This window comes from Heterocephalus glaber, unplaced genomic scaffold, assembly GCF_053883595.1.
Source record: "Heterocephalus glaber isolate CG9 unplaced genomic scaffold, H.glaber_assembly_v1.0 deba00001586, whole genome shotgun sequence".
Taxonomy (NCBI): Eukaryota; Metazoa; Chordata; class Mammalia; order Rodentia; family Bathyergidae; genus Heterocephalus; species Heterocephalus glaber.
The window spans coordinates 1409446-1429004 of record NW_028258364.1 but is presented as its reverse complement, the minus strand read 5'-3'; the positions used below and the strand labels follow the sequence as shown (position 1 = coordinate 1429004).

The following is a 19559-nucleotide window of genomic DNA, read 5'->3' as shown; positions in this document are numbered from 1 at the left end:
CAAGGACCCGAGTTCGATCCCTGGTACCAAAAAAAAAAAAAAAAGAAAGTAAGGAGATAGGAAGATAGAGCTTTTACAAAAGGGAAGGGGATGAGGAGATGGAGGGAGGGGGAGGGGAGAGCAGGGTGAAAAAGGAATTGAGATGTGTTTTTTACACAGACTGTCTCTACATAAGGAGTGTAATCATGTGCTACAAACGTACTAATAAAAAATAAGAATTGAAAAACTAAAAAAGCCACCAAACAAGGACTATATACTTTTTAATAAATATACTCAAAAACTGCATTCTAGTCAGCATTTTTACATTTAGGATTATGTATTCCACATGAAAAATACCCTTGCTGAACTAGAGCTTAGAGTTAAATAAAGTATATACTTTAAAAAAATCTTCAAAGGCAATATAAAACAGAATGAAAAAGGATCATGGCTAGGATTTTATTCAAAGTTAGCATATTCTCACATTATTTTCTTAGAGTTCCAGTTTTTGTTACTCTCTTGTCTTTTTTCCCCTATTTCCCCTCAGTGGTCTTCAGTGCACAGCGAAAAGCAGTCTGAAGGATTCTTCGTGGAGTTTTCAGTGCTCTTTTTGCAATTTTTCCTTCAGTTCAGCATTGAGGTTTTGTGTCTGAGTTATGAGATGGCTGTTATAAAATTGTGGATCATTTTCTGCATGCACAATTTCATGCTTCATAGTGACTCAATACTACACTAATTAAAGGACTTAAATGCTTTTCTTTCTTACCTGCATAGGTAATGCATGAAATGACCCTGAAGCTCTAGTAGGGAGCATGTGTTTCAAAAGCCTGCCATGATGTTGGAATTTTGTAGGGGGTCTTTAGCATTTCTTCTTCTTGTCTGCCTTTGCCATTTGTCTTGTAGTTTTGAGCAGCACCAGGTGACCTGCCGGGGAGATGACAGGTTCGTGTGCAAGGCTGACAGCTGTGGGAAGAGGCTGAAGAGTAGGGATGCCCTGAAGAGACACCAGGAAAATGTCCACTCGGGTGAGGAGTCATTGGAAGGTTGTTTTTTAAAGGGGTTTCCTCTCCCCAGGCCACAGCAATCTGTTTCAGATTCTCACTCTTGAAGACAAAAGATGACTTTTCCATTATGTTTCACACAGATGTAGATTATTTTCGTTCACCACACTATTTCTCTTTCAAGTAGATTTCAAGCAACATTTGTTAGTTTTCCTATCTCTGAATTGATCATAATTATAAACCTAAACTTGAATCTGCTTCTGCTTGGTAGTCAGGTGCATTAAAAAAATAATTTTGATAATAGCATATGAAATTTTTCTTTCATAAGTTGAGATTTACAGTTATAGATATATTTTAAAACTAAGTGATGCTTTACCATCTTAATGTTTTTAACAGAAAAATTCAATTTTTTAAATGCTTACATTTCTTCTATACTGGAGAAAATTTCTAACTACATTTTTCAATGGGAATTGAATACATTTTGATTAGTGAAGCAAATGCTATTCAAATTCCTTCTAATGGCTAGCTAAACAATAAAACAAATACAAAATTTATTGTCACTTAGATTTTTATCTGCTTAGCACTTTGTAGCAATCAGTAAATGTGTTTTGGTTTATAGATTGAATCTTTTGCACTGAGTTGAGCCACTGACTGTATTATTTCCTTAATGTCTTTTCCCCAAAAGATGTTGAGGTTCGTTGAACTCCATATATCCTTGTGTATATATTCTATTCTCATGTATTTGCCTTTGCCCTTGGCTTCTGGGAAGTGGGTAGAAATAGGTCTCTGGATAGGGTTGGGTGGGTGAGTTCTTTTTCTTCTTATTCCCACACTATTGTGAAAAGGGTATTCACCCTAACATCTATTCTCTATGTTTATTCATTGTTCCAAAAGTATCAATTTAAAGTCATAGAGGCTGCCTGTATGAGCCTGGCTGCTGGCTCCAAATTCACAGTGTTGGTTTGGGCAGCACAATGAGTGTGAGAGCTTTACAGTGATGTTTTCTGTTTTTCTTTTTGAAGAATATGTAGATGATAGGTGGAAAATGACATTGTCCTGTAATTCTAAAAGACATGCATAATTTTTATTTATTTATTTTTTCGGTACCGGGGATCAAACTCGGGACCTTGCGCTTGCAAGGCAGGTGGCAGAACCACTGAACTAAATCCCTGGCCCTTGCATAACTTTTTGATAGACTTGCCTTCATAGGTATTTATTTATTTATTTATTTATTTATTTTAATGCTGTTCTGGTTAAAATGCTGCTCTTATTTTTCTCTATTTATGTCTGTAATGCATTGTAACAAAACTTTCATGTCAGTTTTAAAGTTTGTTTGTTTTTTTGGTACCGGGCATCGAACTCGGGTCCTTGCACTTGTGCAGCAGGGGGCGAAACAACTGAGCGAAATCCCCTCCCCGTCAGTTTTAAAGTTAACTTTGCTGAACTAAGTAGAAAACCAGATGCATAGTGAAACTGGAAATTTTTGCATTCTTGTTACTGGGCATGTGCTTGTCATGCTGTGCTATGAGCATAAATTTTTGAGGCTTCTTGTAATTGGCATTGGATAGTCTAATATTACAGATTCTGGAAATTCATGGTAATTTGTAGGAAATAATTTATAAAAGGAAATTTTGGGGTTTTTTATGTTGTAAATTATATAAAATGTGAACTCTTGCTGTATTTTAGCCAAAAGTCACTATGCATACCTTTTTCTGGATTTGGTACATGATTTCCATTTCTCGTTCATGATCTCTCTGCCTCTTTTTGCTATGAACTGCACACACACTTGAGGAAAGAGTATTTCCTATTGACAGTAGCAAGCAAAGCAATACTGGCATATATTGTTATAGAATTCTTTATTATAAAAGGACAAAGGTATGCAAGGAAATAGGTCTTGCAGCTTCTACTTATGATGACAAATTTCCTTTTGAAGTGATATGAATTGAAAATGCAGAGTAAAAGAAAGTTGAGTATTTAAAAGAAAGTCATAATTTTCCATAAAAACTGTAACATAGTAGGTAAGGTTCTTAGACTAGCTCCAGGAAGCATACTTAACCAACATTGTATTGTAACCCAAGTGCTTAACTGTGTGTTTAGTATTGTTGTATAAATTCCTTTCCCCATCATCACCTGCTATAATATGGTCCTGATTTTTTTTTTTTATTGTGGTGCTGAGGATTCATCCCAGGGCCTTGCACACACTAGGCAAGTATTGTCAACTGAGGTACATCCCCAGCCCTCCTGAATATTTTTGGAAGTTGCATGTGAAAGTCACATCAGATTTACTTGCATATGGGAAAACCAATAATAGTATACATTCTAGTTACGGCTTTGTGTTGGTGCTGCTGTTCTTGAACCTGGGAAAGCTAGTAGCCCGGTTACACAGGAGGAAACAGAAAATGAAAGGGCTGAGATCTTGAACCCACTTGTCATCTTTCTCATTTGCCTAGTTTCTGTAAATGCAAACAGTGTATGGGAGATAACACGTATCTATATTCTCAGATGAGTAGTCATGAGATTTTTCTGCATTTTCTTCAAAGAAAATTTTCCAGCTCTAGGATGAAGAGGAAGAGATAGGAAGAAATGTGAAGAAGAGAGAAGAGATTGGAGAGCATGTGTGGGGGTTGGTGTATAAGCTGTGACACTGGCTTGGAAGAGCAGTGGCAGAAGGACAAGAGCAAAGGAAGAGTAGTGCTTAGAGAAACCACTTCTTTCTCTGCTCTCTTTCTCCTCTGACCTTCCTCTTGGGAAAGATATGGGCAAGTCCCAAGGAGCAGTTGTCATGAGGTCTGGAATAGGGCAATTAAACATTGTGGGCCAAAGATGGTCAATCTCAACTAATGGGTATTGGAAAAGAGGGAGTATTCTTTCTCAGTGGCCCTTCACGTTTAGTAGATGCTTGTTGGGAATTGAACAGATATATTCAGTCAGATACTCATTTGCTCAAGAACTGTCTCATTCAATAGCCCATTTGTCAATCCCCAAGAAAATTTTCTTAACTGAAATGTTAGCATGAGGAAGACAGTGTATTACATAGATATTCTGTTACCCAGAATATCTTGGTATCTTGAAAAGTCATATTTTGTAGTTTTTAAAAATGTGTTTTTCTTTGATAAACACGATCTTATGGTAAAATCATTTTGGAATTATTTTTACTTGGTTTGAATTTGCTTCAAAATAATAAAGAGAATTGGGGAGAGGATGGAATTGTGGTTAGGCATGGAATGGGCATGGACTAGTAGTGGTCATTGTTGGAGTCTTGTGCTGAATACATGTTGGTTCATTGTTTCCGTTTTTGGTTTTTGTTTTGGTATTTTTAAGTCAGGGTCTCCGGATGAAGTCCAGGCTAGCCTTGAAATCGATATGTAGTTCATGGTGGCCTTGAACTCATGATCTTTGTGGCTCAGCTTCCTAAATGCTGGGATTACAGGTGTGTGCTACTATGCCCAGCAATATGTTTAATTTTTGTACTTGAAATCAATCAGTTAAAAGTGGAAAACATGATTTTATGGTTATTAATGACAGTACAGATGATACTGTTATTATATCACATCTTTAAAATGTTTTATTGAATGTCTATACTTAAAATGTTTCATTTAAATAACCATCATGAAGTTTGAACTACTCTAAATTTAGTCACTATATAAGAAGAAAAAATTGGATTTTGTTTTGATTAACATGTACTGTGAATATGTTTTATTTTGTTTGATTTTACATTATCCTATTTCTTAACATTAATCTAGTAAAGCATGTGTTCACAAATTTTGTAAATCAAGTGTTGGAAATAATAATCTATAAATCCCACCTTAAAAACTTAGTTGATAGAATAAAATATTCTATTTATGTATAAATGGAATAGAAAAATCAATTTATGAATTGTTTTTTCTTTCTTAAATATATTTGGTTAATTTTTATTTTTGCAGAGAAATTTTTTCTCTTTTAATATTACGTTAGTATACAAAAAAGTGAAAGGCTTATTTTATGTACAAAATGCTATATCAAGCTGAAGATTTCTCAGATTTAAAAAGAAAGGGTCTTAAAATACAACTTGCTCTTTATCTGAGTTTATGGATATGTCTACATGCATCTAAACATATATGAGATTCTGAAGTACGAAAATGAAGTTACGTGTGTAAAAACACTATATCAGTTGTACCTCTCAGTAGTCTCATTTAATTTATAATGCTGTTTTACTTCTCTTTTAGGAGACACTAAGAAAAAGCTCATATGTTCAGTGTGCAATAAAAAGTGCTCCTCAGCATCAAGCCTACAGGAACATAGAAAGGTTAGTAAGGTAAAGGTTAACTTTCATCACAGTAACAGATCTTCCAGGCATTTATAGTGTCTGCTGTAAAAACTTTCAGTTGATTTTTTTTTATATTATTAAGACAGAGCTTTGCTATTGGTAACATGTTCTAGAATGTAAAACTAATATGCAGAAAGGTAAAAGGATATTTTAAGTTGTCTTTATTCCAAATTAATTGAAATATTTCTTTAATGCTAGGTGTCATGTTTAGCTAAATCCTTCACTTAACCCTGATCTGGTTTCACACTGTATCAATTGCTATTTGCTCAGGAAAAGCAATGAATAAGTAAATTAATGAGAAAATCATACCTTTGCCATTTACAATGTTCTGAGAAGGAGCCTTTGGCTATTAAAAGGAAGAATATTATGGTTTAGTCTGACACAACTAAAACAAGGTGCCTTATGATATAACAAAATAGTAATATGTATTCCTAGTATAATGTTTTGCTACACTTGATTTTACTTTATTCTTTTTTTTTTTTTCAGTACTGGGGATTGAACTCAGGACCTTGTGCTTGCAAGACAGGCGCAGTGCCACTGAGCTAAATCCCCAGCCCTCTTTATTCTGTTTTTTAACATTAACATGATAAAGCATACACTCATAGGTTTGCATGTTCAAGTGGTATTAGCAGAAACAAATGATTATTAGGAGAAAATAAATTTAAAAGTCACCATGTTATTATTTTGCTGTAGAAATTAATCTGAAAAACAAATGACAATTATTAACTAACAACATTAGCAACCAGTTACTAAGATAAAATTATAATTTAGATTTTGTTCACATCATGACAAGGTTCAAAATATTCATGTTGTGTTTTATTATGTAACAAAGATGTAAATGATCACTTCCTAATTTCCTGTGCGTTTAAAATATTTAAGAACATGAAATATTTTCTTTTAGTGAATTAATACACAAGGAAAGAGAAAGTGGTACTAACAAAAGTAAAATTACTTTTTTGTGGTTTCTAAAATGAATTTGTGCTTGCTATACATATCTAGATCTATTCTGTAGTAATTAAATGGGACTTAAAATTCATATGGCTTTTAACCTAGTAGCTCCAACTGTGTTCTGGAGATAGTTAAATTATTTTAACATGTCTGTGGATACATTCTGTATGGTGAGTGATTTTGATCCATTTATGGAAGAATAATGGAATAAGCATTGAGATTCAGGTTGGGGGGTTCTTCTGTCACTATCTTTCATTTAACATTGGGCCTCAATTTTCTTATTTTTAAAATGGAACATTGAACTAATTATCATTTTCTAGATGTTCCTTCTTGTAGGTCTCCTTTTCTTTCTCCCTATCACCTTTACAGCTTGGGAAGCAGAAACCTGAGACAAAAATATTGAATCTACTGGAATAGATATTTTCTAAACATTGTCTTTTATCATCCTGTAATTTAGTTACTTGATCTATTTAAATCTTAGAGGTTGAAATTTAAGGTAGTTTACCAAGTAGACTAGCAAAATTGGCTGTGGTGTATATTTGTGAATAATGTCCTGTTTTGATTTTTTCATAATATAAGAACCTTTTCCTCTGAAGGAAATAACTTCATAGAAAGAAATTGTACATGATGGTGATAGAATACAGGCATTATCTCTCATGCTTTTGAGTTATTACGAGTTACAGAATGTAATAAATTATTAGCATGATAAAGCTGTTTCCTCCATTCATTAAAGCATAATTGCTCAATTCTAACTTTCCTGAATATGTACACAGCTTTTAATTATTCCAGTTTTGACATTTTAGTTGGATGAGTCTTAATGTCTAATAGAGTTTAGTTGCAGTATTTCACCTTGCCAGTAGATGGTGGTTTGTGACAATGCTAAATTACAGTAGAGTACAGCATTTTATATTAGTGGATGCTGTCTTGTATTATAATAAGATATATTATGATCCTTCTTGAAAATATTTAATTTAGGATTACAAAATATTATCCTCCAGATCAATATGACATATTAAATTTTACACCATATGTTTTTGGCATTTGGTGTAAGTACTGTAACTTATCATTTTCACTTTAAATCTGTTCTATTAAGACACCTTAAGAGTTTTGAAAATAGCTTTGTCATGCTTTTGTGTATAGTAAATGATCTCTTTAATAATTTGGAGACTATCAATTTAATTCACCCTCAAAAAACTTTAATGTTTCAGAAGCTACGAGAGTTAAGTGAACAAATCAGTATTCCTTAGTACTGTATGTATTTTAGGTTACCTTTTATATATCATTTAATGATTTTGAACATTTGATATACCAATAAAAATTCAGTATTAAAGATAAAAATGCATAAAAGTTTTCATTTTTGTATGGCTCAGAGGCTTGTCATCTGTTTGTCATAAAAGTGTATGCTATGCATTACAGAAGCAGGGTTTAAGAATATAAATCTACTCTTATTACCCTCAAATAAACATTATTTGTCACTTCACTGCTTCTCAGACATCAGTGTTCAGCGGAAGCCACTGTGCAGGCCTTGCTGGGCGACCAGGCCAACGCCTTTAACACCTGCGGGCTGCAAGCTTTGTCCTGTGTTCGTTCTAGGGTGGAGTGCAGATTCCATGCTGCTTTCTCAGCAGCTAGGTTCTCTGGACTTGATCCTATCCCCTGACAAGATTAGATACTGCTGTATCACAGCAAGGATAGCAGTTAGACTTGAGAGGAATGATATCTCTTGGGTGCTTCCCGATTCTCTACTTTTCATAATTGAGTTTTCTGGCATATCCAGTCATATTTGACAGAAGCAGAGAAATGTCAGTATCCTTAGACTTGCCATGTGCATGGGAAGAGATTAGGACTCCACCAAGGCCTTGGATCTGTTAGCCTCCTCCCAAAACCACTTCACCCTCCTTGATTTGAGTCCTGTCATGGCCCCGTAGATCAAGGAAACCATTACAGGACCACTAATTACTCCTGTGTTGTGCCCAGTCAGAGTTGTGACCTGTACTCCATGTGTCTCTAGTTATTCTGCAGGATGGTCACTGTCTTCGCTTCTTGCTTGTCTGGGATCATGCTTGGGGAGGCAGCTGTACCTTCAATGAGGCTGACACAAAACAGGACTTCACCAAAACCACTTGGGAATCTTCAGCAAAATAGTGTGTTGCTTTTAGAACTGAGCACATTATTTCTGATAATAAGCTAGGCTTCTACTTTTCATAATACCTAATTTCTCCAACTATAAGTCTGGAAGAGAAAGATCTAATGCATCATCTAATTGTAACATTTATAAAAGCTAATTGTTTGTTAAAGCTATCCCCCTTACGTTTTATAAAAATACATTTTGTTTGTCTATGTGTAAAGTATGCAGCATGAGTTATAAGATACCACTGTGTAGCAAAATAGTCATTAGAGTGAAACAGTTTAACGTGTTCAACTCATATTTACCCCTCCTCCCAGCCCTCAGGCAAAAGAAGCTGTAATCCACTCATTTAGCAAAAAGTCCTGAATACTGTTCATTATTGTTGATTTTATTCTTTATCTTTTACTGAGACCTGTTTATCCTACATATCTGCTACTTTGTACTTTGACCCATTTCCTTTTTTTTTTTTATTGTGGTCCTCTGACCATATTTGACTTCTATGTGATCAGTAAGATAAAATAAGTACATGATTCTGCATGTGAAGTAAATGTTTTCAGAAGCATATCTCTTCTAGTCTGCATTTAATATTTTACTCTATATTAATGCATTTAAGTTTAAAATACCATTATCTTCTATGAAAGTATGTTATTATCAAAGTAATATCATTTCCTGCAGGAAGCATATTTCTAAGTCTAAGTTTGTGCATAACAAAAGTTAATATATATGAGGTTTAATTTTTAATGTACACATTTTAATATACACTAAACAGATCAGCTATACTGCATATTTAAGTGGTGTGACTGTTAATTTTTTAATGTTTTATTAAATAATGTATGTTTGCTGCATTTTCAATTGATATGAGATAATATGAACAAATTAGGGCTGAATTATAATAGTTTTGAAACTGCAGAAGCAACTATAGATTTAAATTTTGGCATGAGCTCTGAGTAATTTACTTTGTTCCAACTGTTTATTTAACTGTCAATATAATCCTTTCCAGATTCATGAGATATTTGACTGTCAAGAATGTATGAAGAAATTTATTTCAGCTAATCAGCTGAAACGTCATATGATCACCCACTCAGGTAAACTCTATACTTGTTCATTGTATATTGAAATCACTACAGAAGGATGACTGACATTTTCAGGAGTTCTAAAAGGGTAATGAGATTCCCTGGCTGTCTAAGTTCTTGCTTAGCCATTAACTATTTGTGAGATTTTGAACAAGTTACTTAATTCTCTAGACCTTAGTTTGTTAGGTGATTTAGTTAATGGTGCTCGTCAGAGTCACAGTTTCAGAGCCTCAGTTTCTTTATTCTTCATGTGTTAAATGGGATACTGTTATCTGACTTTCAAAAACAGTAACTATGAAGGTTAAGTGAAATTGTTTATGTGTTGTGCTAGCACAGTTTTTAACATTTACTAGAGATTAACAATTACAGCTCTTACATTTCTAGATACTTTTACATCTTAATTGTGGTGCTAATAAAATGTTATTGAGAAATTTATAAATATGTTTTGAGAAAATATTTTAAAGCCATTGTTTTCATCTTAAGCAAGCTTGAGTAATAAGTTCATTTTACTTACGCAGACTTAAAAAAGCAACTCTGGAAATAATTTTTGCTTTATGAAGTCTCCTAGAACATAAGATGTCTGTAATTTGAAGCCATTGAAGTCAGAATGTTTTTGAATGTCCACATTGTTTGGAGATAGATATAGATGCTTTAGTAATTTAAAATCAGAGATTTCAAATATGTTAGGTTGATTCACACAGTATTTTTAAAATTTAGTTGTCAACATTGTATGAATATCACATACATATGGCTTTGACATACTTGCCTAAGTGTTTAGTTCCTGCTGAGAATTGGAAACTCTGCCTATATGGGCCCTGTGTGGCCCCGCAGGAGGCAGCTTTGCTTTTAGGTCCCTCATTGCCAGGCCTCTCTTAGTATTCCTGGCTGTGACCTTGATTTAAACTCACGCATATCAGCATCTTTTTCATCTGGAAATAGGATTTCTTCTTTGAATTTAAACCTCTATTAAAGCTACCTTTAGTTTTTAAAATAGGTCTGTAGAAGAACAAGTTCACATTTCATTTGTGAATAGACTTACATATCCAATGTAAGTGGACTGCTGGATACTTTTCTTCTTCCTGTTTTGTTTTAGTTTGACATTGCTTTGTAGTTTAGTTATGTATAACAAGTAACTTAAGGTAAGGACGTGTCCTTTTTTTACCTTTTACCTTTATGTAGATATGAGATTGTCTCCATTCATTTTTCACAGAAAAACGACCCTATAATTGTGAGATTTGTAATAAATCTTTCAAGAGGCTTGATCAAGTGGGGGCCCACAAAGTAATCCACAGTGAAGATAAGCCTTACAAATGCAAACTTTGTGGCAAAGGATTTGCTCACAGAAATGTTTACAAGAATCACAAGAAGGTAAAAGCTTATTAATCTTTTTTCACCATTTCACTGACATGATTTTCATGTTCATCTTTCAGTGAAATTTTTGTATATCTGGGGCATGGTATATGTATATATATAAAAAAAATATATAAATATATATATAAATATATATATAATAGAGTAACTAGAGAAGATCTTGCTGTGCTTCAGAACCGCTCACTCAAACCATAACTCTTTGCAGCCTCATTTCTGTCTTCCATGCTCTATTGATACTCTTTTCAAAGTGCCACTGAGTTATTAAATCAATTAAAAAGCTCTCAGTTATTAAGTCAGTGAGGGGTATGAGGTTTTAATAATTGTTAAATCTTTACTCCTTTCTTTCTTTCCATAAAGTTTGATGCTTATGTTAATGTTACCTGTTTGAAATTCTCTTCATCTTTGGTGTCCTTGTAGTGTACTTTGCTCGGTCTCCTGACAGTCTCTCTGAACACTTCTTTTGTCTCTGTATTAGTCAGCTTTCCATCACTGTAACAAAATACCTGAGATAAACAAGTTAGGAACAGGAAATGTTCATTTTGGCTCATGGTTTCAGGTATTTCAGTACATGGTTGGTTGGCTTCGTTGCTTTTGGACCAATTGTAAGGCAAAAAATCATGATGGGGAGCACATGGTAGAGCAAAGTTGTTCTCACAATGACCAGGAAGTAAAAAGATGGAAGTAGAAGCTGGGATCCCAATATCTTCATGAAGGGCACACCCCAGTGTCCTAACTTTCTTTCACTAGGCCCCACCTTCTTAAGGTGGTAACCAAATTTTTAGAGGACATTTAAGATCTCAGTCATTATAGTCTGCCTTTACCCCAAGAGGGTAATTTAGATATTCTAGGTCCTCTCTCCCTGAGAAATGTTGGCTGTATCCATGACTTCTGTTATCAGTGCTAATTACAAATGATTCCATTAATACCAAGCTGCAGACCCATATTTATAACCACTTACTTACCTGATACAAAATTGGGCATCTTTTGACAATGCATTTAACAAGCTCTAGAAGGACTTTTTCATCTTCTTTGCCCTAATAACTTCTCTTTTGGAAAGTCTTTTGCTAATGACAAAGTACATAATCAAGTTGCTTTATTCAGTCTTGACTCCTCTATAAAATTAGAAACCAAGCCATAAAGACTCTACTGTCTCCATATCATCGCCTTTGAATCATCCCTTCCATTTTGTTTTGTTTTCATTTATTTTATTTTTGCAGTATTGAGAACTGAACCCAGGACCTGTTCTCGCTGAACCTCCAGCCCATTCCTCCTTTACTATTGCAATGTCTTGATAAATTATTTTTCATCTGGATTACCTTCATATTCATCTCATTGGGGTTCCTGGTATTTAATCTCTTCTCACTACAGTCCATCCTACCAGCCACATCATCCCAAAGCATAACTGTGTTATATTTCTCTTGTTTTAATAAAATAAGTAGATTTCTGATGCTTTCTAATATATATATATATATATATATATATATATATATATACTCTTTCTGCTGTCATCACAGTTCACCAAACCATAACCTTAACTTACTCTCCAACTTACCTTTCTGTTCTCTGCATGCATCATTCCCAAAACAACTCAGTATTTGCCTTTAGTCTACATAACCTCTCTAACTTCCTTTCCCTTTAAGTTATAATTCCTTGGATTGTTCTGTTTATTTTTGTTTACATTTCTTAAACTATTTTAGCTCATTTTCTTGTTCCAGAACATACTAGCTTTATCAAATTTATTTTTGTAGTAATAAATAATATTTGAAATGAATTCAGGAAACATGCCCAAAGATATTCAACATTTTAGAAATGCATGTAAAAATATCTGTGACATGACAAATATTTGCCTAATTTTGGTTGATACACTTTAGCATGCTATTAAATATCATTTTTATAACCTCTTTTGTTTTGTTTGTTTTTCCTTTTTGAGACAGGATTTTGTTAGGTAGATCAGGCTGGCCATAAACTCACTATGTAGCCCAGGCTACCCTTGAACTCACGGCAATCCTCTTGCCTCAGCCTCTTATAACCTCTTTTAAGACAACATAGTACTTACTTTTTCTTTTACTATTTCATGAGGATTACAGTTATTTTGGTATTTATAGGGACTTCCACTTTGTCCCTTTTGAAATCATTTAAAAAATTTTGATAGTAATTTCAGCTTTAGTTCAAGAAGAAAAACAAAAAGTAGATTTAGCAAAGAATACACAGGATTAACTGATAGTGTCTCTGCCTGATTTCTTACTTACAGCCCTTATGTTTGGCTCAACTATTCTGTGTTCTGGGCAGGGCTGCATTTGTTACTGCTGCTTTGGAATTACATGACTAAAGAATTATCTGGTGAGTTTCCTGTTCAGTCTCTGGAACCCTCTTGTTCCTTTCTTTGATGAAACTGATCTACCCACATTTATGAGTTTTCATAGTTTGGCTTGTGTTATATGTCATATGGGAATTTGGCATAGGCTCTATGCACCATCTCTCATCCTTTCAGCTATAAATCATGTGAAAGTAATAATGATGTCTTGGGAAGGATAGAAACCATGATGGCTGTAATTTCCAAAGTGGAAAGCACATTCAATCCTTCTCCTCTGGACAAATATGTTCCTTACTGTGTTATGATCATAGCATAGATTTGGTATGGTTATGTGAAAGTATCTGAAACATTCTTTTAAGAATCATATAAAAAAGCAAATCAACTTTTTCTTCCATCATTATTCATTAATGGCTACTTAGTCAAAGAAATTAGGGGGGAAAAAAAACCCCACAAAGAGTCAGTCTGATTGTCAGGTAGCATGGCAAAGGATTGTTATTTTAAATACTTAAATCTTCTACTGATTTTTTTTTAGTATATGGCCTATGCATTTTTATTGTAGTTGTCTTATTTTAGGCCAGTTCTTGTCATTTAATATTTAGATTTGCTGAAAGAAAGGAATATTGTCATTCATCTTGATTATAACAATAATGAGATTTTGAAGAGATGGTTTCTGTTTTGAAAACATACTCAGTTCATCACCTAGCGAGTTACATAAGCTCAATAAGCCAAAATTAGTTTTAATGCTCCTTCATCTTTTGTAACATTTGATCTTATTCTGAGTTATAGTTTAACATTTAGCTAAAATCAAGATCATTTACCTGGATCCAGCTGTATTTTTATTATTTAAATCACATTTGGACAGACATTCCGAAACTGCAGGAGACAGAAACTGGTCAATTATTAATCATCTTCCATGTTGTTCCCTATCAAATCCAATGCAAAGCTTGAAGAAGATATATAGTGTTTTCTTTCTTCTGCCCTATGATGGATATTCAGTTAGATCAAACTGTCTTGGCTCATGGAGCTGGCAGTACTTGCTTGATGATAGAAGTGAAGATTGAGAGGTTTTCCCTTAGAAAAGTCTTAAACAAGCTTCTTGGGGACAGGTGTCTGTCTCCACAAATAAAGGACTTTCCTTCGCAGTTTCTATGTAGCCTTCCAGGGATGGAACGTTAGAAGCCTATGAGGAAATCTAGTCATAGTTTTTTTAAAAAAATAATTCCATTGGGCATCTTGTAGTAATGTCTCATCCAGTCATATTCAAACTCTAGGCATGACTGCTTTATGGTCTTGAATTTAGTGGATCATGAATACCCATTAAAAAATAGAAGAGAAAATACAATGGTAAGGATTGTTTAATAAAATAATACATGTGTATTATGTGTGTGTTGGATTTTTTATAAGAAGAATTTTGGGGGAGTTTTATCGAACAATTTGAAAGACAATGTAGTTCAGAGTTTGTGTCAGTAAAATTGTTTGATCTTAAAGAATAGGAAAGGTTACTCCCTAAAATGTCATGAAGTTGGCTCTAAAACTAGGACATATAGTATAAGGTTAACATGATAATAAACTATTTAAAAAGATCTTAAGAAGGTTCCAACTTGGTGACTGAGAAACAGTTACTCAGTATTTACATAGCCAGACTTTCCTTTTCTTTTGCATCAGGTAACTCTTCTTAGGTGAAATACTCTTTCATTTAAAATATTATGTTGTACAAGATTACTTGTCTTTGTGTGCTAGAACCATAGTCACAATGGTGAGGTGCTTTGGAGATAGGTACTACATTTAATTCATAGTACCTGTTGACCACATTTTACCAATGGTGGGTAAAATTTTTCTTCTTTTTATAAATTCATTTGTCATTTAACACTTTCTGAAAAATTCTTGTTTATACTTTGTCCATTTATCTATTGGGCTACTTCTCTGTTTTCTCATTGATTTCTAAGAGTTCTGTACATATTATGAACATTAATCCCTTGCTATTTTTGTTTCTTACCCCCCCATTTACCAACTTGGATCTTCTGAGTAAAAAAGTTTTACCTTTTTATTTTATCATACATGCATATGAAGTTTCATGCCTTTGGACTCTTTTATTCTGTAATTATGCAAACATTTATTCAGGTTTTTAAAAGTTATGATAAGTTCCTTTTTTTGTTAGTATTTAATCCATCCAGAATTTATGTTTAGGTGTAAAATGTGATAAAATTCCTTAAGTGTAATCTGTTTTTGGATTCCATTCTGTTCCATTTAATCTGTTTTATTGCAATATTTTACTGTTCTAACAAACACAACTGAGTGTATATTAATTTCTGTTGGGCAAGGCCTCCTTTTCTTTTTCAAAAAATTTTATATGTTGTTTAGAGAAGATTAATTTTAACAAGCAGACTTCTGACCACTGCTTCCTTTTTATCTTCCCAGAGATTGATATATGTTAAAAACAACCCCACTTCACACACAAAATAATTCATCATATAAACACTTGCTTTTGTGGGTGATTTGGTTTGGAAACATTTTGTCCTTTTTTTCTTTTTGATAGAAAAACCAGAAAACAAAAACATGACTCACTTTCTATTATATTAATGCCAAACTAAATTAATACTATGCTACCAGCATATTTCTTATTTTTTTATATATGAGAACATGTTATTGAGTCGTGGAGATCTTTCTGTATCATTTTTACTTTCACTCTACCTAAGGCTTGGGGTTTCTGTTAGAAGAAGATTAAGTGAAAGAGGATTGGGGAAAAACTGGAATAGATGAGCAAGAGCCAGAAGACATTGTGGTGGCTTGTCACCAAGAGGGCTAAACATGTAAATAGGCTGTGTGCTTTACAGAAGACAGCAGATGGGAAATGAGCCTGAGGGAGGGCACCACATCCGTGTGCACACTCGACACACAAGGACATTGATTTCAGAGGACATCAACAGTCTTAGGGGAAGGGGATATAATTTTAGAAGCTAAGTTAAATTAAATGGAAAATTAATATATCTTTGAAAAAGAGATACTGTCTTTTCTTACATAGCAGTAAAAACGAAGAGTGTATCATAGGTGTATCATCCAAAAAATGCTACAAACTTGAGCCAATGAAGGAGAGAAATGTACAAATGAGAACTGTGTTTTATAACTAAAATATGCTAAAGTACAATATTTTCAGTATGAAATAGGTTTTCAGACTATTATCTTGATGTTTTATGTTTAAAATTAGAAATTAACTCTAAGCTTTAATCTTTTGACTTTAAATTTACACCTGTATTAACTATGAAAAATACATTAGCTACTTTCTATGATGGTTTCTTTGAAAATATGCCCTGTGGCTGTGCTGGCACTTCATGTGTCCAGGTGGGGCTTACACACATTCACACACACACACAGCTCAGTATTCATCTGTAGCTGAGCTGCCTGTTTATTTTTGCCTGATCCAATTTTCACCAAATAGTATATCATCTTTGTATCTGTTAGAAATTGAAGGGTTTGTATTATATAGAAAACAGTGTGCTTGATGGTAAGTTTTATGACAGAACTAAAATTCTTCCAGTGTTATCTATTTGTACTATAGGAATCTGCACTTTTGCCTCTATGGATGCCATGTAAATCTCAATGAAAAACTACCAGTTTATTCTCTGAGTAGGAATTCAAATTGCTGCCATCCAAAGCTTCTTCTAAATATTTATTGCTGTTCCTTCTCTTAGAAAACATCTTTTGCCCCATCACGGTATACTTATGACTGTGGGGAATCAGTACCTGGTTTCATGGGATTCTGGCTTTTTACCAAATGGAATTGTGACTTTCAAGCCATGGAAAGATTGAACTTTGGCTACTTAATGCTGCTGTTAATAACATAATATAAATTTTATGCTCTTGACTTCTTTGTATGAATGAGCTATACTTTACTGTCTACAATTTAAACCAAATTCTTTAATATCTTTCTAGTTTCAACCAGTGTTTTTGAGGAGGCATTTTCAAGAAGGTGGTTATAAATTTGACAGTAAAAATTTAATCCACAGACCTTGTAAACAGCGAGATAGTGTGTATTTTATGTAGTTTTAGGTTTATTATGTAAGCGTTGGACTAGGACCTTTGAAAAATGTTGGTGCTCTTGAGGCTTCTGGGAAGGAATTACTGTATTTCTCCTTGTATGCAGAATAGTTGTATTATGTAGGTAGAATTATGAACTTGCTATTGTCTTTATTTGATGATTAAGTATAGTTTAAGAAGACATGTTTGGGTGTAAGTTGATGAAGAATGTATTATGTCCATTAATCCTGATGTGTCAATTTCATTGGATTAAGAAATACCTAGTAGAGGGCCGCGGATTTAGCTTAGTGGTTCCGGCGCCTGTCTCCTAAGCGGAAGGACCCGAGTTCGATCCACGGTACCAAACAAACAAAACAAAACAAAGAAATACCTAGTAGATTAATAAAACACAATCATGTGTGTCTGGGTGGGTTATTGGAGATGTGATCTTGGGTGCTATATATACATGGTCTTTGGCCCATTGCTGTCTGGCACTGTTCCCCTACTCTGCTCTACAGTTACCATGCTATAAGCAGCTTTACTCCACCATGGCCTTCTACCATGATGTCTTTGTCTTGGACCCAGCTGATTATGGGATGAAACTGAACAAATTAAACCTCTCTTCCTGTAAATTGTGGATATTGGCTAATTTTACCCGTGATTTGCTTCTCCTCCCTTCTTTCATTTCTCTGACGGCATCTTTCCATTTCTCAATCTTTAACATGTATCTCCAACCACACAGCCCTTCATAGTGTTTCCTATCTCTGTCACCTAAATACTAACCTTTGTTTCCTCATATATTCTTTCAGAGTCACATCCTTGTCTAGAATTTCCTAGACCTGTTTAAAATTATCGTCCCACTCTCTGAAGCACTGTTTTCCTTCTTTATTTTTCTTAATATCATATATTCCTTCCTAATAGAGCACATATTTTATCCTTTTTGTTGTTTGTTCCGCACTAGTACAAAAACTAATAGCAGGGAATTTGGGACTGCATATTTTTTGTTGACTGCTATGTTTCCAACATCTGAGACAAGACTAACAATGGCACAGCAGAAATCTGGGATGAAATGATAAAATGAATGAGATGGAGTGATGACTGAAAAGGAGTCCTTTTGTGATTTTCTTTTAGAGTTTCATCTTTTCTTGTTAATGAGCCATAACTTTTTATAAAAAATACTGTTTTTATTTTATGTTGTAAATATTTTCTTTGGTTTTTGCCAAAGGTTTTGCTTTGCAGCTTTAAATGAACTTATTTCTCTCATCTGAATATCCACTTTTCTGCCATGCCAAAATTCTATACAATTTTATTCATCACTTTAAAAAATACCTGACATGATGGATATTTCTCCTATTTTAAGGAGTAATAGATTCAACTTTATTTTTCTAAAATTTCTAGACCATTTAGTAAATCTTCCACTCTTTTCCCAACTTGAAATGCCATGGTTTTCTATACTGAATTTTTGTATATTTTATGTAATGAAGAAACCTACTCTTTTTATCTTTTATTCATTTATAAGGATATATATTTTCATGCTATTATTTTAATATCTGTGGCTAAATCACACATTGAAATATTTTTAACTTAGCCTGACTTTGAAAAAGGGATTTTCCATATTTTGTGTATTTTCACAACTGATAGCAAACATTATAACCCCCTTTTCATTAACATTGAGTTAATAGGTGATATCTTGAATATTGTAATTCTATTAAACTATGATAATGTGTAAGTCAGTACATTTTGAATAAAGTGCCTGCCCTTTAAATTATTTCCTGAATTTTTATACTGCCTCCTATCACTTAAGTGATTGTTTTATTGTAATATAAAAGCATAGTTTAATTTTCTTGCATTTATGAGCTTTATTAACTTGCCATCCATGGTAGAATAAGGTTTTATTCACTAATTTGTGCCAAATGTATTTATTCTGACTATAATAGAAAACAGGTGAAGTGACCATGCTTTTTCTGTCCTGGTGTTGGTTTTGTTTCGGATATTAGATCGAGCTAGTGGCTTGCCCTTGTTTCTTGTTTACCAACATATTTCTGTCTGTCATGTACCATACAGCTTACTGGTGCCTGCTCCATCTGAACTGTGTGACTTTTGAAAAGTTGGTGAAACTGTTGAAATCATAGTTTTCTCATCTATGTAATGGTGACAACAGTAGTGTTTTATTCATCAGGTTACTGTTGTAGTTAAATTTAATAATTACTGTGAAGTGTTTAGTTTGGCATTTGAAACAAATTAAATATGTGATGAATGTTGCTTAGGGTTAATGATAGCATGAATGAAAGCTGGAATATAGTTAAGGGAAAAGTTTAACCTAGTACTAATTATTATTTGAAATTCCTCATTGAATCAAGCTGTGTCCTTGTTGGAAATTTGGTGCCAACAGAGTTTAAACCTGGCCAGTGCTAGAGGAAGGTTAGTT

The 19559-nt window shown here is 33.7% G+C and overlaps 1 protein-coding gene across 5 annotated transcripts in view; it reads left to right on the top strand.

Moving 5' to 3' along the window:
* Nucleotides 1–19559, top strand: part of Prdm5 (PR/SET domain 5) — a 198036-nt gene that overhangs the window by 105021 nt on the left and 73456 nt on the right. For 3 of the 5 annotated variants that reach the window (XM_013075911.3, XM_004854921.4, XM_087193243.1), the window contains 4 exons: nucleotides 880–1001; nucleotides 5183–5262; nucleotides 9360–9444; nucleotides 10643–10800. In XM_013075911.3, coding sequence (XP_012931365.1) covers nucleotides 880–1001; nucleotides 5183–5262; nucleotides 9360–9444; nucleotides 10643–10800 — 445 coding nt within the window. Of the gene's footprint in view, nucleotides 1–523; nucleotides 617–879; nucleotides 1002–5182; nucleotides 5263–9359; nucleotides 9445–10642; nucleotides 10801–19559 lie in introns of all 5 variants that reach the window. The other 2 variants (XM_087193244.1, XM_021236440.2) reach the window with 2 other exon arrangements.